Source organism: Setaria viridis, chromosome 5 (genome assembly GCF_005286985.2).
Source record: "Setaria viridis chromosome 5, Setaria_viridis_v4.0, whole genome shotgun sequence".
Lineage (NCBI taxonomy): Eukaryota > Viridiplantae > Streptophyta > Magnoliopsida > Poales > Poaceae > Setaria > Setaria viridis.
Window position 1 is genome coordinate 37,307,507 of NC_048267.2, and position 25,621 is coordinate 37,333,127.

Here is a 25,621-nt window from a genome sequence, read left to right on the forward strand (position 1 = left end):
GCGCAGAGCCTGCCCGCGCTCACGGGCGCAATGGGCTCTGCTGCCCAAGCGGCTAGCGGCGCAGACCCGCAGTGCATCGCGAGCCCCTGAGCCTGAGCCCGCCCGAGGGGAGAAGCCAAGGGGCAAGGTTACCGTACTACTTCTAGAGTAGATAGATCCTCCGTTCGTCCTCGTCCTCCGTCGGCCAATCTCCAGGTCGGAAAAAAAAGAGTGTGTAGCAGAACAAAGCACGTGCGGTTCCTCCAATCCCCCGCCGCGGGGATTTGCGAGGACGGGGCAAACCTACCCAGCCCAACGGCTATCCACCACCTGACCTGACCCCTAACGGTCTCCCACGCGGCCACGCTGGGCGCCGCTGCTACGACACATGCGCGGCACCGAGCAAACCCCAACTTTAATTAGCAGGCCGGGAACTTGAAGACATTCTTCCGCGACCGTCCCTTCCGGTCGAATCATTCGTCCGTGCTCGTGCCTCCCCGGAATCTTCAGCCGGGTCGCCGCCAACCCACCGGGCGGAGAAGAAGAAAACAACGCCGCGTCTTAGCGTTTAGGATTTAGGGTCGCGCGACGACGGCGGGTGGGCTGGCCCTGGAACCGGGTGCGTGGCCTGATGGTGCACGCGACCACGGCAGGCACCGCGCACAAGGCCGCGTACAAGGCCGCGCCAAATCTTTGTCGATCGATGTGGTAGTGGAACTCCTGTTCGGCTGTTCAGCGTGCAAAATGCCGCTTACCGCTGTACGAGTGGAGTGGCGCGCGTCTAGCCGTTTACCTGTGAAAAGTTTGTCCGAGACAGGTCAGGTCGGGTTGTTGCATGATTCACGCCATGAACACTTGCCGGGCATGATTGTGGGGGCTTTAGCCCGACCCGACGCAATGATCTCTTGCCCTTTTCCCCTTTCTCTCCACCTCGGCACCTTGTTTCTTTGACACCACCGGTGTCTCCACGGCCGTCCTCTTTGTCACAAACGCGTCTCGAACGGCCGCGATCGATCATTGCCGGCGCGCTCGGCCGGCCGGGGCCGAGCAGATGATTAGGAAATGGACCAGAGGACCGGCTCATGTTATCATCAGCTATTCAGCTGCGAGGACTATTCTTCGTCTCCGGCGAGCTGTGTGGCCAGGCGGCAAGGAAAAGGCGGAGGAGACAGAAACCAACAGCAGCAAAAGCGAGCCATGGCGAGCGTCGCACTTTTTCCAGTTGTGCTACCAATCAGAGGCTAGGACCACACCAAGCAGGTTTCCAACAGTGTTGCTCTATCGCTTTCCTCAGTTAGCCCTTATCTGGCTGATGACCGGATGCGGCCTGCCTGACAAACACTGTCCCCGGGAGTGCACACACATGTGATTCGTGTTAGGTCGCTATCGCCGTGACATCGTGCTTGTTGCAGTAGCAGACCAGCAATGCATATCTTCCATTTCTCAGGAAAGAAGATTAAAATGTACTCCCCGTCAGAACTATGTGGCGTTTTGAGCAGCTAATTTGACCTGCATTCAGTTACTTCTTGCTCTCTGAAACGTCAAGTATATCTAACTGAAGGTCTCCTGGATGCTTAATCTGCTATGCCCCCATACACCACAGCCCAAGACACAACAATGATGTTACTTTTTTGTTTTTCCAATACGCAGAGTCCTAGCTCCATTTTCCTCAAGTTTCCATGCCCCCTTCGTTTTTATTTATAAGATTATTTTACTTTTGTTAGGATAAACATGAAACCAGTACATATATTTTTTGTGATGCGAATTTTATACCACAAGTTTTTATATTCGAAAATATTTCCTATGATTATACTCCTAATTTTCTTACCAATGTTGGGAGTAGTTTTGTATCATATAAAAAAGGCAATAGAGTGATTGCTAATATAAAAAAATCAATAGAGTAATTGCTAATAAGCGTGATCCTGGCACGCGAGAATATTTCTCTCGTCCTTCAGCGAGAGGCGAGAAGTGTCCTGTCACTCTGTCAGGTGGAGCCTTGATTTTAGGGTTTTCGGTTTTGCGCTTTGGATCCATGAAACTTTTGGTGCTCCCCAATGATCACCGGACGTGCCACCTTTGGAACGGAGGATCCATGTGAGCGAAAGCGATAGCATGCACAGCCGGCCATTGCTGAAGCACACCAAGATTTTTATACTGGCGAGGAGGTGGAGCAGGAGCGATTTTGCTTCCCGAGAAAGTGCAGTCAAAGTGGCATTATCAAATGGACACGCTTGGTCTTGTGCTCCAAAGCTCAAAGCGGCTGGGGAAAGATGAAAAACTGAGGCCGATGTCCCAAGCGCCCGAGATCCAATGTGGTTGCAGTTTCTAGTGGTGTTCCTGCAGCGATATTGTCTGCATCATCTACCATGAGGGCCGGAAAAAAAGGAGAGAAAATAAAATTGATTTTGCAGCTAGCAGAACATTTTATGGACATTGCATTGCAGCTCTTGCAAGATAACGAGAATGTACTTAACCTTGGGCAAGCAAGAGTCTCAATATAAGTAGTGAGTATTTATTATGCGTTTAGATAGATGCAATCAATGAAAGACTTCGCTGGGTAAGGAGGAGGAAAGTTCAGTTTCAGCTGAAAGCCTGAAACGTAGTACAGCTTGTAACTTTGGTCAGTACCCTCTTTTCTTTATCATCTGCATAATTGTACACTGCTTAAAAATCTTCAAAAAAGGAGGTGACTTAATGCTCATCATGTTCCAAAGGGGGAGAAAAGAAAGCAATAGAATCATCGACCTACTTTTTTGCTGGTGCTTTATTTTTCTACCAGTTCTTTTAGTAATGGTTTACTTTGTGCCTGCTCACTGATGCTATACAGCAGTCTGATCAATCCACGATAAGAGTTCTAAAAAAGACAAAGAAAAAGCATATTCACTCCGTATATTGCCAGTGGCGGTATTCCGTATATTCACTGTACGGGAATCGACCGTTCGGTGTGCATTCATTCTGTGCTGATTAGCCATGTATGGGCCAATCCATCTTTTTCAAGTCACGCAGTATATACTTTTTTTTGAGCGGAAGTCACGCAGTATATTGCTGTAGCAGTAGTACTTGGATGTCTCTGAATTAATACAGGTTACAGCAGGACAGGCTTTAAAATACGGTATCACTTGATCGGACCAATCCATCATGGAAGGAGTGTGCTGTGCCGGTGCATACACTTCCATGGAGGCTCGGTTAGTTTGGATTCGCTATGCTGTTTTTTGAACAAAATACAGGGAAAATTGCCTTGCATCTAACACTAGCTTCACCTTCATTCAGTACGAACAGTGAATCGGTGAATGGTGATCGTGTCCGCACTGAGAGTGAGAGCAGAACAGCACAGCACACAGGAAACTGTAGCGTGAGCAGCCGAGCTGAGCTGAGAGCGTACACATACACCACTGTCCGGCCCCTACAGCCTGAAGACCGAAGAGAGGTTTGGCCGTTTTAGACATGAGAAGAGGGTTTTAATGGGGGAGCTGAGCATTTCTATTTCTTCCCCGTCCTGATGCATCCCTTTCTTCTTCTCTAGCCTCATCTTTATAGGGCGCTCTCCTCTCCCTCCTCCTTGGGCGGCGCAGCCGCACCTCCCTCTCCCCCTTTTCCTCGCCATTAATGTGCCGCTTGTAATCCCGGTACCGGTAGCATGGGCGGTGGTGGGCGCAACTAGCCTTTCTTTCTTGGCGGTTCTTGGGGCCTTGTGGGGTGAGCGCCGACGAGGTTTGGAGGGAATGGGGGTGGTGCGGATGAAGAAGCACCGGGCGGCTTCCGCCGTGTTCCTGTACGCCGTGGTGGTTCTTGGGGTGTTGATGGGCGGCGCCGGCGTCCGCGCCTTCGAGGATGGCACCGCGGTGTACATTGTCACCATGAAGCAGTCGCCGGTGTTCCACAGGCGCCTTAACTTGGAGAAGTTCGGGAACAGCAGAGTCGCCGATGCCGCAGGAGGCGGCAGCGGCGGCGGCGGAGGAAGCGGAGGAAGCGGAGGGGGAGCTGGGGACACCCCGAGCACCAGCGTGCTCAGGAAGCCAAGGTGGGCAACTTGTTTAATCGAACTTTACTGATTGGTTTTATTTTTTTTCTACATACAGTACTATTGTTTGCAATTTCTGCCAGGCTACTCCCTTTTTTTAGGCTGATTAAGTTTAGTCCTTTGGCATTTGTGGTGCAATATGAAAAATATCTCTCTGTTTTTTTTCCGGGGGTTTTGGGCTGTCTTGATTCAGCTTCTCTAGCTTTCATATGCTTAGTCTGCCGACAGTTATTTTTACTGCTGTAATATTGCTGGTTATATTGGGGGTGGTGATATGCTAGTCCATATTGCCGCATGAATGGTATGGACATGGAATTTGATGCGACCATATTGCATTACCCAGGCGGCCAGGCTGCGGTTGATACTGAACCCTGCTTGATATTGATATGCGAATATGCAGTCAACAAGAAAAGGTTTATGTATGCAACGTAGTTCATTATGACGAAGGTGGACCTTGGTACAAGTTGGAACTTTTGCTATTCGTTCTGATGATTTTTGGTTGCTTCGTGATGGAATGAAATGCACTGATGCAGAAACACCAGTGTTTTTGGGAAGTTTTCATCAGTACACTGGTCATTTAGGCATTGATTATGCGTTTCTTTGTCTAGCATCAGTGGGCAAAATTCTCATACTTATAGAAAAAGAAAACTGTCTCCCGTTTGGCCCTTTCTTTTGCTTGGCATATACAAAAATGGAAGTATGTCCTTCAGTGGGTTGCATTTACCCAAAGAAGATTGTGGCATGTCCTGAATTTGTTTTACACTTATGTTAATTTTGGTCATGCAGACATGGTTCACCCAAGCCTATGAATTATGGCTCCTACCTTGTTCGCCTTCAAAATTTACTACTGAAGAGGACGCTAAGAGGAGAACACTATATAAAGCTGTACAGCTACCGCTACTTGGTTAATGGTTTTGCTGTTGTTATCACTCCTCAGCAGGTATCCTATTCCTTGTATTTTGTTCCTCGTGCTACTTTTAAACTTGTACTGTCATTATTGTTTGTCATAACTTGGTGGAGGAAGCACTGAAACTAAATAAATTTGTGTTTCATGGAAGTTTCAGTTAACTAGAAGATTATTTAGATTTATCCGCCTCTTATGTGTGTTTAACTGGTTGTCTGCTTGTACCCAAAGGCAGACAGGCTATCCGGAAGAAAAGAAGTAGCAAATGTGATGTTGGACTACTCAGTTAGGACAGCAACAACTCACACCCCTGAATTTCTTGGACTGCCACAAGGAGCCTGGGTTCAAGAAGGCGGTCCGCAATTCGCTGGTCAGGGTGTTGTCGTTGGCCTCATTGACACAGGAATAGATCCAACCCACCCTAGCTTCGCAGATGATCTGTCAACTGATAGTTATCCAGTCCCTGCTCACTACTCTGGCATTTGTGAGGTTACAAATGATTTTCCATCGGGATCCTGCAACAGAAAGCTTGTAGGTGCTCGGCATTTTGCAGCATCTGCAATAACTAGAGGAGTCTTCAATGCTTCCCAAGATCTTGCTTCACCAGCTGATAGTGATGGCCATGGGACGTGAGTAATTCCTTCTTAATTAACCATATGATTGTTTGGTTGTCAGACAGCATGCCTAATTTTTTTAATGATAGATCTAAATAGCACTAGACTACGCATGCCATTGTTTTTTTATGGAAATGCATGCCATCGTTAACCCTTCATAATCATATGTACTTTATTATGTAAATGTCGAACAGGAAGTATTGTTAGCAATATATTGATTAGATCATGTTGTAAGAGATGAATATGGAATAAGATGCAGAAATTCTGCTAGACATGGTTATGTATTGGTATTGCATTTTTGTTATTTATTTCTTTCATTTCAATCATTGCTGCATATGGGAGCAGTCCCTTGTTTGGATGTATTTTACTTTCCTGGATGTTCTTCCTCCATCGGATTTTAAGATTTGTGCCCACAGGCATACAGCATCCATTGCTGCTGGTAATCACGGAATTCCTGTTGTTGTGGCTGGGCATCAATTTGGAAATGCAAGTGGCATGGCTCCTCGTGCACAGTAAGATCATTGCTCTCTGCTTTATTAAGGTAGATATGATAAATTTCCCCAAACTAATATAATAAATTGTTTCATCAGCATTGCTGTCTATAAAGCTCTTTACAAAAGCTTTGGAGGTTTTGCTGCTGATGTAGTGGCTGCAATAGATCAGGTAATGTTCTGCCATTGAACTTCTTATAATCTGTTGGTTTAAGCACAAAACACTGTTCCATCTCATAATATAACCTTTTGGTGAAGATATGAAATAGAAATAATCATCTTACAGACTTATGCTAGTTACTTAGGCATGAGACAACACCACTGCGAAAAAGGACAATTCTATTTGTAGAGTTTAAGCAATGTGGCTGACCAACTTTATTAATATGTCAACTAAAAGTCTAATAGGTTTTAGGTAAATATTTATGTTGAAGTTTCCACAGTATTCTGAAAAGTTTTCAATACTGCATCCTTATAAAAGACCTACCACCCCGGTAGAAGTATTGCAAACTGCTACAGTAAAGAAAATCGCATGTTAATATGATTGACAAACATCTCTCTACGTTGCGTTTGCAGGCAGCTGAAGATAATGTTGACATAATCAGCTTATCCATTACTCCTAATCGGAGGCCTCCCGGCCTGGCTATATTTTTCAATCCAATAGATATGGCACTTTTGTCAGCTGTAAAAGCTGGCATATTTGTGGTGCAAGCTGCAGGAAATACTGGCCCTTCCCCTAAGAGCATGTCTTCCTACAGTCCTTGGATATTTACTGTAGGAGCTTCTGCCCATGACAGGGTATATAACAACTATGTTGTACTTGGCAACAATTTGACCATTCAAGGAGTCGGGCTTGCTCGTAAGTTCCCCTGAAGTTGTTTCCGGTATGCACATAATAATTACATTTATATAATTGAGATTTGTGCTAATTAATTGTGCATACAGCTGGAACGGATGGTGATTGCATGTACACTCTAATTGCTGCACCTCATGCGCTGAAAAACAATACAGCCAGTCCTACTGAATTGTCCCTGGGGGAGTGCCAAGATTCAAGTCGGTTAGATGCAGATTTGATAAAAGGAAAGATACTAGTGTGCAGCTATTCTATAAGATTTGTACTTGGTCTTTCTTCAGTGAAACAAGCTTTAGATACAGCCAACAATGTCAGTGCTGCAGGAGTTATATTCTATTTAGACCCATTTGTTCTTGGGTTCCAGTTGAACCCAACTCCAATGCGCATGCCTGGACTTATAATACCATCATCTGATGACTCTAAGGTAGGGCAGCCAATAGCTAATGCTGCAGCCCAATTATTCTTATTCTGTCTTCCTTTTTTGTGATTTTGTGGCTTTACTGAAGATCGTCCCAGCTTGGTCATCCATCTTATCCAGTTTCTTGAAATTTGTTCACTTTTATTAAACCTCTTTTAGCAATTGGTGTGGTGAAGCTTAATTAGCTCTCTGCTTTTATTGAGTCTATTTTATTCTCCATATTGACTGTCGTATGATTTTAAGTTGATACAAACAGAAGCTAATAGTTGATACAGTCATTATATTATCAATGTGAAGTTACTCTTTTTCAGCAAAAACTTGTAGGTGCAATGCTTTTCCAGTGCTGACTAAATATAACACAATATTGCAGGTATTTCTCACTTACTACAATGACTCCCTAGTGAGAGATGAGACATCAGGACAAATTGTCAGCTTTGGTGGAGTTGCAAAAATACTAGGGGGTCTAAATCCGATTTATGGAAATTCTGCACCGAAAGTAATGTTCTATTCTGCTAGGGGTCCTGACCCTGAGGACAACTCATTGTCGAATGCTGACATCTTGAAACCAAATCTGGTAGCACCTGGAAGTTCCATTTGGGGTGCTTGGAGTTCCCTTGGATTGGATTCTGCTGAATTTGCTGGTAATTGGACAAGTTATCTTCTTTACAACCTTTTCTTCTGTTTTCCGAATGTTTCATGAAATGGCAAGATTTGATCAGTTATGTCCTTAACCTTGTTGAAAGGCACACTTTTTCAAGACGAAGAAGGGTACAAAGTAAGGTTGAAATAAAGGGTTAAATATTGACTAATCAATTTTGCAAAAACAAAAAGGATGATAGGAGGTTTAAATGATTATATGACAATTGCTGCTGGGCTTAAATTTTTCACACGCACGCACCCAAAAGGGATTGCGAAAGTACTGTTCAATTTTGTCATGAAAGCCCTTTAAAGAAATATACCTGCCTTTGCATTAGAGTCCAATATTATAGCATTTTCTTTCAGTGATAAAACCTGTCGAAATCTTTATTGTTTTATGATTTACTCTTTTAGGTGAAAGTTTTGCAATGCTCTCGGGCACAAGTATGGCTGCACCCCATGTTGCCGGCCTTGCTGCTCTAATCAAGCAGAAGTTTCCTTCTTTTAGCCCAGCAGCTATAGCTTCTGCATTGTCTACGACCACAACTCTTAGTGACAGGCAAGGGAAACCAATCATGGCACAGAGAACATACAGCAACCCAGACTCAACACAGTCTCCTGCTACAGCATTTGATATGGGGAATGGCTTTGTCAATGCTACTGCTGCTTTGGACCCAGGGATCATATTTGATTGCAGTAAGTTGTACACTTATCTCCATTTTGGTAATGTTACCAGTTTACCACACTATCTTCAGTTGAGCCTAGCTGGGGCAAAATTAGCACTGGTTCCTCCTTTAGAATGGTTCATTTTCAATTAATACATCAAAAGTCTTTTTTGTTTATGATGAACAATCTGAATGGTTAATATGTAAACTGTTATTCTTAAAAATTACAGGTTACAACGATTTCTTCTCCTTTCTCTGTGGCATAAACGGGTCCGGCCCAGTAGTGACGAACTACACAGGCAACAGCTGTGCGGCTTCCACCATGACAGGAGCAGATCTAAACCTACCCTCAATCACCATAGCAGTGCTCAACCAGACAAGAACCATAACTAGAACGGTGACCAATGTGGCCGCTGATGAGAGCTACACGGTTAGCTACAGCGCTCCCTATGGAACCGTGGTCTCTGTGGCGCCAACACAGTTCGTCATTCCGAGCGGGCAGAAGCAGCTACTGACCTTCGTCGTGAACGCCACCATGAACAGCTCTACTGCAAGCTTCGGGAGCGTTGGGTTCTACGGTGACAAAGGCCACCGGGCGATCATCCCGTTCTCGGTGATCTCCAAGGTTGTATACAGTTCCTGATGAGTGATGACTGACGAGCTGAGCTGATGCTCTGGATGCAACGCAAACCAGGGCCTGACTGATCCCAACATATGCAGTGAATTCTTGACTGCTGGGGGTGGAGTGGGGCTTACCTTGACTAGGGATTTTTTGTTGGTTGTGGTGTGTACATTCTGAAGCATGTTTGATGTAAGTAGCCGAGTGATTAACTAGTAACTGTAAAGAGAATGTACCAGAGCAACCTATTGCCATGAATGGGGAAATCCTTTTGCAAGAGAACTAGTAGCATTCTGCTGGCGTTCGGTTCCTCGAACGGTGTTCGCGAGATACATATAGCCTGACACATGATCTGTATGATCCGTCAAACACCCAGTCCCTGTGAAATGAACGGCACATCCTTAGACATCCCAACATGAAGCCTGCTACCGTATGCTTACCTATTTGTTGGCCCTCGTGAATGCACGATGAATACGGGTTAAAGCTGTTGGTGGTCATCTGCCTATGCATATTCCAGATAAATATAGCTACTTTTCTGACACCGACGGGGTGGTGTCGCAGTTGGCTAGCGCGTAGGTCTCATAGCTTGTTTGAGTAATCCTGAGGTCGAGAGTTCGAGCCTCTCTCACCCCAAATATTGCGAGAGATGAATGAAATGCTCTTCATCAAAATAATTCTCGTTCCTTTTTTTTTTTAACCAAATCCGTCATTCTTCGTTATCCTGAACCCCTCCACCTCCAAAAGCCCCAACCAAAACCTCGGCGCCCGGCTCCCACCGCACCCTCGCACGCGGCGTCGGAGCCGCATCCATGGCGTCCAGCTCCCACCCGTGTCGGCTCTTCCCAGGTAGCCTCTTGCCCCCGCTTCAATTCCGTACACACCAGCTTTCCTCGCGTCTCATCACAATTCGCAACCGCTCTGACATGAAATCCACAGGCATGTCGCCGGCGGTGGTGTCCGGTTCCGTCTCCGCGCCGGCTCCGGCGCGCTCCTGCAAGCCTTCCGTAACTGCCCTAACGCCTCAAACAGTTCAATTTCGCCTCACCATTTTGCTCTCCGTGTCTGACTCACACTCATTTGGTGCATTTTGCTCTCCGTGTCTGACTCACGCTCATTTGGTGCGCGCGCGCGCAGAAGGTGTCTGCTCGTTTGCTTCACCGGAGGAGGCCGCTGTCCTTGGGGACGCGGCGGGCCAGGATCAGGTGCGTCAAGGACGACTCGCTCCATTTCGACCCGTCCAAGATCGAGCCGCCGCCGTACTCCAGCTACTTCGACTCCACGTCCGGCCAGCTCGAGCCGGCGTCGGGCGCCCGGGCGAGCATACCCGGGAAGGAGTACTGGCCCGAGGGCACCGCGGCCCGCGTGCGGGCCGCGCGCGCGCCTGCTCCGGTCGGGGAGTCGGCTGGGGCCCCTTCGTTTGGCACGAAGCCAGGGAGCAGGAGGAAAGGATACAAGGAGCACGTGACGTCAGCGTCAGGAACGGAGGGTGCGCAGACAGACGACGGCGTGGATGACGACGAGCCTGTTGTGGCCATTGTAGACTCTGGGGATGATGCGTCGGAGGAGCCAAAGGATTCAGTGGATGAATATGTCATTTACGAGATGCCGGAGGAAGAGGAGTTGAGTGAGTATGACATGGACAAGATGATGGGGCGGCCACATCCGTTCATTGACCCGGATAAGGCGATGTCGTTAGGGGAGCCCAAAACCAGTGAAGAGCTCTGGTGGAACTGGAGAAGGAAGTCTCAGGAGGAGGAAATGTGGTCAAGATGGCAGAGGAGGCGTCCAGATGTTGACACGGTTAGTTCCTTACTCGATCGAATTTGGTAAATACTAGCAGACAGTGATGTTTTGTTTTACTGAGACTGTCCACCAATGGGTGACATGGTAAGGACTGGAGCATAAGGTACACAGGCACTGCAAATATTCTCCTGCTGCTGTATGATGTTGAGTATTGGCAATGTTAATCTCCAGTATTTCTATGCCTGATATTGGCAATTTTACTCTCCAGTATTTGTATGCCTGACTCAGAGTTCAGATAGCATAGACTCCAGGCAGGACCCCTATGATCTTTCAGTGTCATTTTATTTGTTCTATCTGTGCTAAAGTAGCTAGCCAAGTATATGGTATTTGTAGTGCTAATTTACTGTGAAGTTTAAGTGGTCATGAGTCATGATGGTATTTGTCATTTTAGGTTTTTGCAAAGGCAATGGCAGAGACTGGGCAAATCAAAATTTTTGGGGACCAGCCTTCACGGACAGAAGCTGCTCTCGCAAAGACAAGAAGACATTTGTTCAAAGAGGAAAGGTTGACTTACAACCATATCGTACATCTTTTTTCAGATGATTTTAGAATACATACGCACACCTTGTTTCTAATGCTATTTTCCTTCACAACATTTGAGTTGTTAGTACCACTACACTTCGTGCATGGTCTCATCATATAAGCTTTCCAAAACATATTTAAGTGCTACTGAATTTTCACCTTCTTTGAGTTATATAACATATTACAAAGATGTGGAGGCTGATTTGATATGCCTAATTTCGAACTACCTACAGGTTGTGCATGAAATTCTTAGATGATGCATCAGAAAGATGCTGAGGAGCAATTTTCTGCGATTCATCATGGCCACCATGCCTGTTAACATCTCTTACATTTGACATGCAATAAAAACAGGTTAGAAGAAGAGCGAAGGAGACTGGAAGAAATAGGACCGATAGCATACTACTCAGAATGGGTTGAAGCTTATAAAAACACGGATACATCACGCGAAGCCATACAGAAGCACTTTGAGGAAACTGGTGAAGATGAGAATGCTCAACTTATAAAAATGTTTCAACACCAGACTGCTGGCGAATATCGTATCATGATGGGGACAGATGTGCGTATTCAGCGAGATCCTTTGGCCATGAGGATGCGGGAAGATCAGATCAAACAGAGTATTTCTTCTTCTCCTTTTGTGTCTTATGCACACATTTTAAGTCTTTTTTTTGTTGTTGGATAATTAGCTTCTTTCTTTTATCCCCCCAAAGATATGCTCTGTTTTAGTACGGTACTATATGGACTGCAAATGACTACGAACAATTGCATAATATTGTTAGAAGCTAAGTATCAATAACTGTTGTCACACACGTCAGAGGTATGTCTGCATTGCAGAACCTTCTGGGTGATTTTTATAATCCCATCAGCTGATTTGAGTGTGCATTTATTTATCTAAATGCTCATGTTTCTTGCATATAACAGTTTATCATTTGGGTGGCCACCTCAAAGTTATAGTTACTTTACTCTGACAAATTGAAAGAACAGATATTTTGAATAGGAATGTTTACTTAATACACTGTATTGGGGCATGTATTAACCAGGACTTCCATATTTTAATGTGCAGTTTGGGGTGGTGATCCTGTCTATCCAACAATTAATTATGTTCAGGATCCTGAAGAAGTGATTGACTACAGAGGTCCAGAATTTCATGAGCCTACACCTGAAGTTGTACCTTACCTGATGGAGGTATCAGATAGCACTTCTGCTAAACTCATATTATTTGCACTGTGCTAGCTAAGATGTACCAGGTCCATGTTTGTTATGTTATCGTTTGGCAAAGCCATAATCAGCTTTTAAGTGCATTTAGTAGTATGACTTGGCTAGAAAAAAAATGTCAATCCTGTGACGCTAACAGGAGCTGGATCCTTATTTGATATTTTTCTCTCCACCCCTCAGCATGGGATAATGATCACAAAGGAAGAGCTGTATGCACGTCTGAATGAAGAGAGAGATGACGTCAATCAAGACATAACGGTATCTTCCATAAACTATCCATTTAATTTGATCTGAGTGTGCAGGTAGGGCTAATGCTGCTTTACGTATCTATTTTATGATGGCAGTATATTCCTGAAGTCAAAGATCCTATGGCTACTGCTGTTGATATAGGAGAGCATTCTGTAAGTACCCATTCTAAACATTTGAATTTTTCTTTCCTAAGAGAAAAGTTTGCCCAATCTTCTCAAGCCATTTATACTACACAAAAAAGGCAAATGGATTATGAATTTTGTAAGGTGTAATAATAGCTTATGCGTTTAAATACTGTTTGTTTCACTATGCTTTCGACTTTGAACAGTACAATGAAGATAGTGATGATGAGGATGAGGATGTTGACAAAGCTGCTGCACAGCCTGAATCACTAGAGGTACCGCCATACACCTTTACAGTCTCTTTTTGGCATTGCCGACAATATCGGATTCTCAGTTCACATATTTGATTATGGGAGGTTAAATGTGGCCTTCCTCATAATACTATAGCACCAAAATAGTGGGTGATTGCCAAAAGAAGAAAGTGGGTTATCGATGATTTATTTATCAGAACTAATCCTGCTTGAGCGCCTATGGTTTCTTTAAACCTTTTTCTTCACATATAGGACGAGGAAGATGATGGGGATGATGCTGAGGAAGTAGAAGAGAAAGTGAGCCAAAATTGGAGTGTTCTAAAGTCTACTGGACAGGTTGAAAAGCCAAAGGTACATATTGCATACTATTAGTATTATGTTTTCTGAACAGAAAAAATAATGCCGGAATCTTTTAGCATTCACAAATACCGCAACCAGTTACTTTTTTTTGTTGGTTTATACTGTGTCAATCCACGAAAAATTTATGGTGGTGATTGATTATATGGTTAGACATGTAGAGATTATGTAACTCGTATACATGTTCAACCCATATATGAACCTGCGTTTTTTTACAGTCTTTCCTGATGGATATACTTGCACAAGAAAATTATGCTTGCTCCTTTCTGCCTTGCAGGAAAAATCAAAGAAAGGTGATATGTCACTAAACGAAGCCATTGATGAATCTGAGAACCTAACTGACTTTCTTATGGACTTTGAGGAAGACGAGTAACACTCTGGGCATTTTGCTATTATGTGCATCACGTGGGAGTAAAAGGTCAAGCATACTAAAGCACCATTCAGTATTACAATTTTACAACATTTTGTTCTAAAACCAATGATGCTTGTTTTCTCCAGAAAATCCATTGCTCAACTCGTTTGATGTACTTCATCAATTTGGTTGAGTTTAAATTCTACACGATAACACAAAACCACAAATTATTTAGCAATAATATTGAATTCTAAATTGTTTTTAGGACTGGAGGAATGAAAGGAAGCACGGTTTAAATCTTCCCTCAACCATTCTTGTGATTCTTCCCAACACTTGAAGCTGCACCTCTAATTAGCCTGAGTGATTCAACAAAGTCATCCAGCAGCTCATGAGAATCTGGAAATTGTGCCTCATCCACTGCTAGATTTACCATCATAGTGTTAACATAACTTTGAAAATTCACGGTTAGGGCCTGCACAAACAAGACAACCAAAAGTACAAATTTAGCTCCAAAATGTCTTAGACGTCTCTTACCCAGACTCAGTTAACCAGAAAGTGGATGGGTTTTTTAAACACACTTGCTTGTTCTAATGATCGTTTGTTACTCCTCTTCTAAGTGATCATTTGTTACTTCACACTGGTACATGTCTGTGCATGTAAAGAGTTAAAATTTATTCACAATTAGATGCCCACGAATATCTGTATATTGTCAGTGAACGTGTCCTAGCACTGCTAATGATTATACTAACCAATGCTTCTTTGGAATTTGATGGTGTGACGAGTTCTTGCATTTAATAAATGTCTATTTCATGATTAGTTCTCGAGTACTTACTTCTGGAGGACCATATCCACTTGGGGCGATGAAGACAACTGGATGTCCACAAAACTCTACCTGCTCAACTGGACCAATCATGTTGGAGAATGATATGGTTGTATGAGAGATCATACGATGGAAGATAGCTCCTGCTGCCTGTTTTGATTGGCATGTTGCAATGCTATCAGAAACAAGAAGTGCAGATAACATTCTGGCGCATCGCTCAAAAATCGACAGCTATCTGCATGCTCATAGAAGAAACTAGAGAGCCACCTATCTGGACCGTGCTAACTCTCTGAAGACAAGAAGTGAGTAGCTGAGAATTAATAATTCGTCATCAATACGAGCTTAGCCATTTGGATGTTGGAACTCTGCTAGCCTGGTTACACCGTAAATAGGATGTTTCAACCAGACTTCAGTTACCTTGTTTTTTTTTTACTACGATAACTTAATCAGATAGTAAGCCAGTGTTTTGTCAGTATGAAATGGTCTGGTCACGTAAGTTACCAATGTTCTCGCGGTACAAAAATAAGTACCAAGCTGGGATATGTACCTTGAGTCCAAAGATTTTGAGGATAACTTCTGCAGCTAAATGCGTGAACACAACTTCCAACGAGCTCTTTTTCCTATCCACAATCTTCTTCGCCTTGCGAACATACTGTAATGGATCGTCGTGCAAGCCGATGTGAAATGGAAGGATGATGAAGCCAAGCTCATTCCCCCATTTCACGTCGCTTTCCTTGCCGGACTCGATCATACTAACACATGCCTGGTCGAAGTAAAAGACCAGAATTATCATCAACAATTTTCCCCCCCCACTTTACAAAGCTACGGTAAATAGGTGAAAACTTGTTTGATCATGCTTCCAGTTAAGTTCTTACTTGCAGGCTGGTCGTTGGCCTTAAATTGACGAGTAGTATTGATCGCACACGGATCTCCTTGCTGGTGTCAGCATCACCTGCAGGACAGGATGAACAGTGCGACGGTTAGAGCTAGCAGCAGTCTGGTCGGAACAGGAGATATCGTCGTACGGTTGCCAAACGTCACCTGTCTTCCGGAAGTAGTATCGCGATAAGGCAGCGTAGGTGACCCCAACCAACACATCGTTCACCGTCTGTGCAGCCAGCCACACACGACATGCCGGTTCTCGGTTCAGTCAAAAAGAAAAAAAAACAGCCATATATGGAAGAACAGAAGAAGAGGTCGTACGCAGCTCATGGCGTTCTTGACGAACTTGACGTCGTCGAGGCTGAGGGCGCGGTGCACGAGTCGCTTGCGCTGGTGCGGCGCGTGGTTGACGCGCTTGAACAGCGTGTGCGGGTCCCTGAAGAAGAGGATGGTGGCGAAGAAGCTCGCGACGTCCACCACGGTGTGCCAGGCCAGCGCGACGAAGGACCACGCCCAGGCCGCGAGCGCCAGGGCGCCCGCTGACGCCGGCGGGCGCGGCCGCTCCCAGATGGCGCCCGTGCGCGTGGGCAGCGGCGGCATGGCCGGCAGCCTCGACGGGTCCGTGGCGCTCCGGGTGCAGGCCATGAGGAGCGTGAGCAGCGACATGCCGTCGCCGAGCGAGTGGTGCACGCGGATCGCCGTGGTTGCCGCGGCCTCGGAGGTCGGGAAGTCGAGGACGTGGAACTCCCAGAGCGGGCGGGTCTCGTCCATGGGCAGCGTCGACAGCGTCGCCACGTAGTCCTCCACCGCCCTGTCCGGGTCGCGCGCCACCGCCGCCGCGTCCAGCTTCGGGTAGATGATGTGGTCGTTCACGTCCACCGTCGTCGGCTCCCACCGCGGTTGGCCCGACTTGTCCTTCACCTAGCGACAAGCCGACGTACAACACGTTAAGAACCTGGCTATTACGCTACGTGCAGGGCGTGCAGTGCGCGCGCGTACGTACTTGGATGCTGCGGAAGCGCGGGTAGCGCGCGAGCTGGGCCTCGATGCCGGCGCGGGCGACGGGGAGGTTCACGGGCGTGGCGATCCCGATCACGACGACGATGTAGAAGTCCTCCACGAGCCTCGCGGAGGGGCTCACGAGCTCCCCTTGCTCTTGCTCCCCGGCGTGGCCCGCCCGCCGGATCCCGACCCCGTTGGCGGCCGTGCCATTGCTCCCGGTCGTGTGTACCGAGAGCTGCCGCTTCCGTAGGGTGCCTGCCGCCGCGTCCATCCGGTCGTCGTCGTCGTCGTCGTCTGGTCCTCCGGTGTGGTGTGCGCCGCACTACTGGTGCTGTTTTGCATGGGCTTCCCACACAAGATGGTCAGTGGATATATAAGGACATTGATCTGATCCACATATAAGACAAGTGTAATCAACGAGTTGGCAACTGATTCCACGCTCTAACTGTGGCCTATGACAGCCAACTGCCAACGGAACAGGTAGTATAAATGTGTTTGACAAAGCTGGCAAAATGTTAATGTGATGGACAATGGTGGCAGCTTTCAGCAGTCTAGTCAAACAGAAGGCAGCGGTGAAGCGCAGTGACACGTTGTCCTGTAGTTTGGTCAATGACAGATGCTCACCCTGGTCAATAGGCACCAGTATCTTGAGCTCCACATATACAGGGCAGGCAGGCACCACCAGGAACTTTGCGTGCATTTCTGTAGTGTCGGCACCACCAGAATTCTGCATTGCACCAGCTACGATTTCATGTGAAGCACAGGATGAAACTGTGTTCACACGCATCAACGACAAGTACTCGAGCACGTCACCAAACAAGGCTGCTTGATCGATGCTATTCAACACTTTAATCCTGTTCAAGATAGAATGACACGAAGCAACTAGTGTACAGATTCAATGGGATCAGCTGTTCGCGTACGGCGCCTGAATGCATGGCACCAAGGGTATTTGTGCACTGCACCAGAAACAACTGGTGCTGATACAACCAAATTAGCGTGCTGGCGGGCGTGATTGGCACCCGACAGCATAAAGCTTCCTTGGGCCGGCAGCGGAGCACCCGCCAGCACAATGGCCACTGTGTTGGCGGGCGACGCAAGCACCTGCCAGCACATATCACCCCATCTGTACTGGCGGTGGGCTTATGTCACCCGCCAGCATAGAGGCCACTGTGCTGGCGGTCAACCTAAGCCCACCGCCAGTACAGATCACCCCATCTGTGCTGCGGTTGGCTTATATCACCCGCCATAAATGCTCTTGTTCATCTTATTCCCCAGGCAACCTTCCATTTGGAGCTTGCCCAAGAGGAGCTCGGGAAAAGCTCCAAAAACACCAAATCTAAGGGGGAAGGTTTTGCTCTTGATTTCCTTGGAGGAGGTGGCTATATAAGGTGAGTTTGTGCCATTCCAACCTTCTTTTTGAACTTCTGTCCATCATATCTAACTTCATTAGCTTGTCATCTAGATCTTGATCTAGAACTAGGAGGAGAGGAGGGGAGAGAGAGAGGAGGGAAGAGAGAAAAAAATTAGAAATGGATTATTTTTGTAAATAAAATTTTATGGTGATATTATAACCATTACAATGCTATGTTTATCATTTTAATGTAATATAGAATTGAGTTTGATTATATTTTTCCTTCTTATTAATTATTACATTCATAGTTTTAATTAATGAAGTTGATTATCTTAATATATAATTGAGTTTAAATTTTTCCCTTCTTCTTATTAATTATTATATCCATGGTTCAATTGATTCTCATTTAGGTAATATAGAATTGGTTTTTATTATATTTTTCCTACTTAATAATTATTACTTCCATAGTTTCCATTAATGAAGTTGATTGAATTAATATATAATTGAGTTTGATTTTTTTCATTCTTCTTATTAATTATTACATCCTAGGTTTAACTGCTCGGGAAAAGCTCCAAAAACACCAAATCTAAGGGGGAAGGTTTTGCTCTTAATTTCTTTGGAGGAGGTGGCTATATAAGGTGAGTTTGTGCCATTCCAACCTTCTTTTTCAACTTCTATCCATCATTTCTAGTTTCATTAGCTTTGGGGTAATATAGAATTGTTTAATTGAGTTTCATTTAAGGTAATATAGAATTATTTTTTATTAAATTTCTTCCTATTTATTAGTTAATACATCCATAATTTAATTTAGTTTATGGAATAGCTCATTAAATTAGTTAATATAACATAGAAATCTTGTCATAGATTATTAAAGATGGATCAAAGAGCATGGATGTATGGCATACGGAGACATCCGCTTACTTTCATATTAGAGGTAGCGAAGTTTGTGGAGGCCGCGAAGAAGCACGCTCGCATTTGCAAGACAAAGCAAATACGTTGTCCGTATTTTAACTGTAGCAATAAAATTTTATGGGAGGATACTAATGTCATCAAGAGGCATTTGATAAAGCGAGGTTTTGTGGATGGGTACACAATTTGGTCCCACCATGGAGAGGCAGGAGGTACTTCCAACAACACAGACATCGATACTAGATGTGATGAAGTGGGTGGTGATCATGTTATGATGGATGATGATTACGATCGTGGAGATCAAAATGGTGATCACATAGATGTGCGTGTGGAACCACAGGTGGACGAGGAACGTGGTGTTGATATGGAGGACATGTTGCGCTACATTGAATCGGAAGTGTTGCTAGGGAGTGCTAAAGGGTTAGAGAATTTTGAGACACTCAAGAAGGCAGCAAAGGATCGTATATATGTGGGATGTGGGAAGGAGTGGATAGTACTACGTTTCGTCCTTCATTTTCTGATCCTGAAGCTAAATTCAGCTAGTCAGACAATAGTTTTAATGATCTCCTTACTCTGCTGGGAAATTTGCTCGCGAAGCCTAACTTTGTGCCAAAAAACACATATGAAGCAAAGAAAATTATAAAATTTGTGTTGATATGCATAAATTCATGAGTAATTTCTAATTGCAAGTATTACAATTTTGCATATTAAAAGCGACTAAATCCGTCGAGGAGGATTCTGATTCCAACAGTTCATGTGGATCGTATTCTACTCCACCTGAGTACGAACCAAGCCCACCTAGGACTCGCAGGCGTCTAGATGAAGATGACCCTGAATATGATCCAACCGCAGATCATCAGGTACCTACATGCACATTCACATACTAGCTAGTGATGCATTTGTTGTTCACATGAAGATGATAAACTCCAACTATTATTTTCTCTATAGAACGATGACTGATCCCCAGTTCATTCATCGCCGCGACGTCGTAGAACATCAACTCTGTAGGAAGGTGAGGTAGCTGTCTCTGCACCATAGCCTTTGGCTACAACTGCTTCCAGTAGTGCTCTGAAAAAGCAACGTGGGAAAAGAAGCTGAAACCAGATCCCTGAGAAAGGTACTCTTGTCATAGAAATGCTTGGCTCCAAAGGTGAGTCCATATTACCTGAGGAGATAGCTACTAGGTTTCGGAACATATGTGGAGCTATTGTCAGGGACAAATTGCAAACCTGCATCATGACTAGTAACTCGAAGAATGTGCCTACCACTACAAAGGATGTATTACGGGCCACATTGAAAGAAAAAAGTTCACTTTTCCTTAAGGTCAAGAGGAATCCACAAGAAAATTTGCTGAGGGCCTCCTTGGGAGATGTTTCACGAATTGGAGGTCTATTCTTAATACAGAATATGTAAAGAAAGGCAAGAATGCTAGGGACGACTTCGGTAGGATTCTTTTAGAAATGTAGGAGGAGTTCGTACAATAGAAGAACATGCCGGAAGCAAAAGCCCTGAGCGAAAAAAATACCAGGAAGGCTATGAAAGCCGTCGAGAACTGCGGAGCACTCTGGGTATGTTCGAGGGATGTCATCAATATTGCCCTGGGGTAAAGCATTCCAGAATGACTAAGGAAGCTACAGGAAGCGGGACCGTTATAAGAAAGACCTTGAGGAGAAGATGAGAGCAATCGCCAAGTAGGAGCTGATTGAGTTCTTCGCCACCCAGCAAGCACAAGCGATGACCAACCCGACAACATCCGATGCTCAACGACAGGCCCCTGCAACTTGGCAACACAGGATACGTTGCTCCGAGTAGTGCTAGCTCCATTGCAAATGTGATGTTTTGGTAGACGAGATACAAGTGGATACACCATGCAGGTTGGTGATACCTTATGGAAGGAAATAAAATAAGTTTCGAGAGGTCGCAACCGGCATGGCAGTAACGGCTCATGTGTTCCCAAAGGAACCCCCGCCAGAATACTCCGGGGTGCAAGTTGTTACTGTGTTGGATGAGTCGTGCGAGCTTGACATCCTTAATGATGAGGGGATTGAGGTTCTCAATGATGCGATGAACCAGTACATACTGTGGCATCACCGAGATATCGTTCTGAATATTAATGCATCACCAGAAACCTCACGGCCGAGCCAAGATGAACCCATGCTACAGTCAAATGTTGACACGGAGTAGCCGACGCAGTCCATGTGCAAGTAGCTACCAATGAGGGCAAGCAGCCGACTCAGTCACATGTGCGGGGAGCTACCAATGAGGGCGAGCAGCCAATGCTGCTATCACTTATTTTAGAAGGTCTCACTGAGGAGGAATGGACATCACTACTCCAAGGAGATGAACGAGTAGATGATGTACTAGTTATAGATCCAACATCACCGAGACCGCCATCTCCACCTCCCTAGAGGCTAGCAGTACCTCGTATGGTTAGCACATCTGATCATAAGGCTCCATCAATAGAAGTCGACAAGTTCTTAAATGTATCGAAGAACAAGGCTTCATCTTCCGGTGAGAAATCTGTAGCTTGCAGCGCCTCTCGGCAAAAGTAAATAGATGAAAACCTCAATTTCTTCGCGTCAGATGAAGTTCCAGATAAATATGAGCATAGCAAATCATTCTTGTATCGGTGGGATCTAATGAACAACCCATGGGAACTCATAAGCTGCATGGATGGATCATGGCCGCAATGAAGCAAGGCATTCAAGCAATCACCGTGCATATCCCAAAAAAGGTTTTCCTTGACGCTCTCGATTACGAGATTGTGATCGATTTTGAGGATTTGCACAGACTTTACCGTCATCAACACCTCGACATCCAGCTCATTACCATATGGTGCTTCTAAGTTCACATGTAACGCATACACGAGTTTTACGTACATACGTATATATTTTATATGTCAACTACCTGAGCGACTACTTCTGCAGGATGCAATAGAAAGAGGAAGAATTGATGAACGGCAGGTTCTCGGTAGCGTACCTTGACCCAGCATGAATTAGCGAGCCAGAGCACAAGTTCAAATTGAATGAAAGGGTCAAAGCAGAAATGGAAGCAGCATAGACACAAGCGGAGAAAAATGCTATAAAGCAAAAGGCCCACAGAGATAAAATGCACAAAGTGTCCGTGTACATTGCAAGAGTAACGAGAAAAAAGGCTCACAAGAATCATATCATGGGGGCTTACAATTTTCGATAAGCTAGCTAGTTTAAATTACTATTTATATACTTGGTGCTAATTAATATCATCTATAATATAAATTATTCTAATATAATGCAGAGATCACTGGATTTGCATCTGTATTTACCCCAAGCAAGGATTTGCAGTGATCCTCGATTCAGCTAGATTTACCAAAGATAGTTACAAGGAATTCCTAAGCATTGTATAAAAGTAAGACATTCCTTGGTAGTAATTAAATGCATGTTGAGATTTTATGCACCTAAGTTGTATTACTAACTCTTGTCTTTATATCCTCAAAGTGCGTCTTGTCTTTATATCCTCAAAGTGCGCACAAACTTTACATAATGAAAGGCGGGGAATACCATGAAAATAGGAAGAAAATGATGAAAATAATAACACATAGATTCGTAAGAATATAAAATTTTGATTTCTTTTCATATAATGCAGACTTATCATTTATAACAACTCATCATTTTTCTAATTGATTGCAGTGCCACAGGCAACCTCCCGGTACTTCGCTATGCGGATATTACGTGTGCGAGTTCCTCAGAAACAATGGGAGGTACCGGACGAACCCCGAAGACGTAAGTCTCTTATATGCTAACTTCCTAATGATGATACATCCTAATCTTCATTTACTATATACCTGCAGATGCCTAGAATCGAACCTCGTGAGGCGACGCTCGAAGACAAAGGCATCATCAACATTTGTAGAGACATGGCGAGGTTCATCAATGCAGGATTTGTCACGAGGAAGGAGAATTCTTTGATCCAAATGGCGTGTTGATGGCGGACGATTGCAAAGGTCTACGTAGATGGACAAAGTAGTTTGAATATTAGCGTGGCAAAGAATAGCTCTATTCCAAATGTTGAATTATGTGAATTATTTATTATTCAAGTTTGTTGAATGATGTGAATTATCTATTATGTACGATGCATTTTTTAATAATATGAATTATTTATTATTTAAGTTCGTTATTATGTGGTTGGAGATACATATTTAAATTTGGCGGCTAAAAACCGGCGGAAAATAAAAATTATAAATAAATCACGAAAAATAATATATAGGGTGGGAAAATAAATATTCCTGGCTACCACCCACCAGCACAGAAACAATATGTGATGGCGGGTGGCTAACATCGCCCGCCAGCATAGAGTGGTCTGTGGTGGCGGGTGAGCACCCGACAGGACAGACCACCATTTGTGCTGACTCAAAGTTGCTAGTGAGTGGTCAGCCCGCCAGCACAAAGTCCTTTTAACCGTCAGACCACCATTTGTGCTGACTCAAAGTTGCTAGTGAGTGCTCAGCCCGCCAGCACAAAGTCTTTTTAACCACCAGCACAAATCTTGTGTGGCCTGGTGGTGGTGAACTGTACAGTTGTCACCGGTAGCTCATGTGTACCAATCTCTCATTCACTCGGAGGCTGTGTTCAGCGGCGTTCGAGAGGGCTCGGTCGTTTGGCCATTAATTGGGCTAGCAGCTACCACTACCAACCAGCGTTCTTTGTGCTTAATTTGGTCATCGGATGGGTGATTAGGATCGGCGGCTCCGTCCCGTACACTTGTGGTTCATCGATCGGGTCATGTGTAGCCAGCCGTGGTGACAGCAGGTGTTTCTTTCCAGCCTTCAATATGCAGTTGGCAGGAGACTAGGAGAGAGCAACCTTCAATCTGCTAGCCATCGCCCTTGGCGGCTATTCTATCGCTAGATACACCTATATTCCACAATCCACCATCACTAACAATCTATTTACTACTATGGATATTCGTATCCCCCTTTTCTTTACGTGGTATCGCACTCCTTTGCCACCAGCCCCAGCAGGTGCCAGTTCCGTCGTCGTTGCGTTGCCATTTTATCCGACCAGCACCCTGGCTTCCCCTTCCCTCTTAAGGCTTTTGTCGGTGAACCCTCACAAAACCTAAACCCTCCACTAATCTCATGACCCTACAACGGCTGAAGACTGTCGCCTGAAGCCCCTCCTAAATTTTAGGCATTTTACTTTTAGAAAAAGTGTCCTTTTGAATATATGATGTTTTGGACAGACTAATTAATTTGGTCATATATTTTAGAAATGAAGTGAGTACTTTGCTAGTGTTTATATATATATATATATATATATATATATATATATATATATATATATATATAGTTATTAGGAAAACAATATGCTGCATTTATAATCATTTTATTGATAGATATCCAACTAACTTGTTGGGAGACAAATTTCATAATGAGACAGTACAAAATATGTGCTTCATATCTGTATAGTTGTAATAAGATAATTATATATTGTGCTGGGCATGCATTTTGTCCATTATGTAACAGTTTCGGTTTTAAATTATATATTATTAGGTATATGTCCATTGTATGAGGACATACATGATCTTTTATAAAATCAGAGCTATTGAAAAATGCATAATCTGATTTGCTGCATGGACGACAACAATATTGTAGGCACGTGATGATAACTTAAAGTAAAAAAAAAAAAAGGCACTTCTTGTAAGAAGAAAAATAAGCTAAAGTCTGAGGGTGTCAATCAATTAATTATGTGTAATAAAAAACAATTTATGCTTGAATAACGTATAAACTATTAGGTTTCGATCATCTATAGCCTGTAGGTGTCGAAAAATTAATTGTAGAACGCCGACCAAATCTGCATGGATTTTTTTTTTTGTACTTCAGCAATCCAAGTAGGTTAGACCGGGATCACCCTCATTAATTCCGAGCTCAGATGAGGCCAGCTTAAGCGAGCACGCTGCAGATAATCTCCATCTTACGAAGCAGGGAATCAGCTCGGTCCTGCACGACCTTCCACGCTTCGCGGACGTGCCGTTCCTCCGTGAGCGTGCTCCCGATGGCGCACCTCAGCATGTAGACGCCGCCCACCTTGGCCGAGCAGCCGAGCTCATGTATGGCCCCGAGCAGGTCGCGTTCACCTCCTCGAGGAGCCTCCTGTTGAGCTCGTTGGCCGTCTTCTCGCCGCCGAACCTCGCCGGCGACCGGAGCCGGAAGCACACCAGCGCGAACCCCCTCGGCAGCACCACCTCGAACCGGGCGTCGGCCCTCACCATGCCCTCGAACGACGCGGCCATGCGGACGTGGGCGCGGACGTGGTCGCGCAGGCCCTCGGCGCCGTAGCAGCGGAGCACGAGCCACAGCTTGAGCGCGCGGAATCGCCGCGTCAGCGTCATGGACCAGTCCTTGTAGTCCACACGACGTGCTTAACCGAATCCTGCGGGCTCGCACCCTGTGTACACACGGTAGCCGGCGCGCTGGCCGCTGGTGAGCGACCTTCGCCGGAACAGGCCCGGCACCACGCGCACCGCAGGATCATCGCTGGCCGCGTGTCACCCTTGCCGTCCGCAGCGAGCCAGCGACGTGCCGGGCACCGAGAATCTCCCGAATCACACGCGC

The 25,621-nt window shown here is 45.0% G+C and overlaps 3 protein-coding genes and 1 non-coding gene across 5 annotated transcripts; 3 read left to right on the forward strand and 1 right to left on the reverse strand.

The window, feature by feature from the left end:
- The first annotated feature begins 3,350 nt into the window (after positions 1-3,350).
- On the forward strand, positions 3,351-9,479 carry LOC117858443 (subtilisin-like protease SBT2.3). Its single transcript, XM_034741511.2, has 10 exons — positions 3,351-4,000; positions 4,787-4,940; positions 5,136-5,533; positions 5,935-6,030; positions 6,109-6,181; positions 6,583-6,865; positions 6,952-7,283; positions 7,648-7,918; positions 8,328-8,609; positions 8,809-9,479. The coding sequence occupies exons 1-10, from the start codon at positions 3,702-3,704 to the stop codon at positions 9,219-9,221; spliced, it is 2,601 nt and encodes an 866-aa protein (XP_034597402.1). The 5' UTR covers positions 3,351-3,701; the 3' UTR covers positions 9,222-9,479.
- Positions 9,480-9,743: 264 nt separating this feature from the next.
- Positions 9,744-9,830, forward strand: TRNAM-CAU (transfer RNA methionine (anticodon CAU)). Its single transcript is given in 2 exon segments — positions 9,744-9,781; positions 9,795-9,830. It is a non-coding gene; the product is annotated as a tRNA-Met (tRNA).
- Positions 9,831-9,885: 55 nt separating this feature from the next.
- On the forward strand, positions 9,886-15,515 carry LOC117858445 (protein PLASTID TRANSCRIPTIONALLY ACTIVE 12, chloroplastic). Its single transcript, XM_034741514.2, has 12 exons — positions 9,886-10,043; positions 10,134-10,201; positions 10,332-10,997; positions 11,392-11,504; positions 11,874-12,136; positions 12,583-12,704; positions 12,915-12,992; positions 13,079-13,135; positions 13,312-13,380; positions 13,609-13,707; positions 13,991-14,131; positions 14,883-15,515. The coding sequence occupies exons 1-11, from the start codon at positions 10,007-10,009 to the stop codon at positions 14,084-14,086; spliced, it is 1,668 nt and encodes a 555-aa protein (XP_034597405.1). The 5' UTR covers positions 9,886-10,006; the 3' UTR covers positions 14,087-14,131; positions 14,883-15,515.
- On the reverse strand, positions 14,035-17,140 carry LOC117858446 (wax ester synthase/diacylglycerol acyltransferase 11). 2 transcript variants are annotated; one of them, XM_034741516.2, is made up of 7 exons: positions 16,771-17,140; positions 16,089-16,688; positions 15,927-15,993; positions 15,761-15,837; positions 15,433-15,648; positions 14,883-15,035; positions 14,035-14,131 (listed from the first exon to the last, which is right to left on the reverse strand). In XM_034741516.2, exons 1-7 carry the CDS (start codon positions 17,038-17,040, stop codon positions 14,048-14,050), a joined length of 1,467 nt encoding a protein of 488 aa, XP_034597407.1. In that variant the 5' UTR covers positions 17,041-17,140; the 3' UTR covers positions 14,035-14,047. The 2 variants fall into 2 exon arrangements, with proteins under 2 accessions (XP_034597407.1, XP_034597406.1); XM_034741515.2 differs by having other exon boundaries at positions 14,078-14,537; positions 14,898-15,035; positions 16,771-17,126.
- Positions 17,141-25,621: the final 8,481 nt, after the last annotated feature.

Bases quoted from the DNA above. Each gene is read 5' to 3' on its own strand.
- LOC117858446 (XM_034741515.2), bottom strand. From the start codon at position 17,040: ATGGACGCGGCGGCAGGCACCCTACGGAAGCGGCAGCTCTCGGTACAC. The intron at 16,689-16,770 runs GTACGTACGCGC...GCTTGTCGCTAG, and splicing joins CGCGCTTCCGCAGCATCCAA to GTGAAGGACAAGTCGGGCCA. The intron at 14,538-14,897 runs GTAAGTACTCGA...TTGTTTGTGCAG, and splicing joins GTGGATATGGTCCTCCAGAA to GCCCTAACCGTGAATTTTCA.
- LOC117858445 (XM_034741514.2), top strand. From the start codon at position 10,007: ATGGCGTCCAGCTCCCACCCGTGTCGGCTCTTCCCAG. The intron at 10,998-11,391 runs GTTAGTTCCTTA...TTGTCATTTTAG, and splicing joins GGCGTCCAGATGTTGACACG to GTTTTTGCAAAGGCAATGGC. The intron at 12,137-12,582 runs GTATTTCTTCTT...TTTAATGTGCAG, and splicing joins GGAAGATCAGATCAAACAGA to TTTGGGGTGGTGATCCTGTC.
- LOC117858443 (XM_034741511.2), top strand. From the start codon at position 3,702: ATGGGGGTGGTGCGGATGAAGAAGCACCGGGCGGCTTCCGCCGTGTTC. The intron at 4,001-4,786 runs GTGGGCAACTTG...TTGGTCATGCAG, and splicing joins AGCGTGCTCAGGAAGCCAAG to ACATGGTTCACCCAAGCCTA. The intron at 6,182-6,582 runs GTAATGTTCTGC...TTGCGTTTGCAG, and splicing joins TAGTGGCTGCAATAGATCAG to GCAGCTGAAGATAATGTTGA.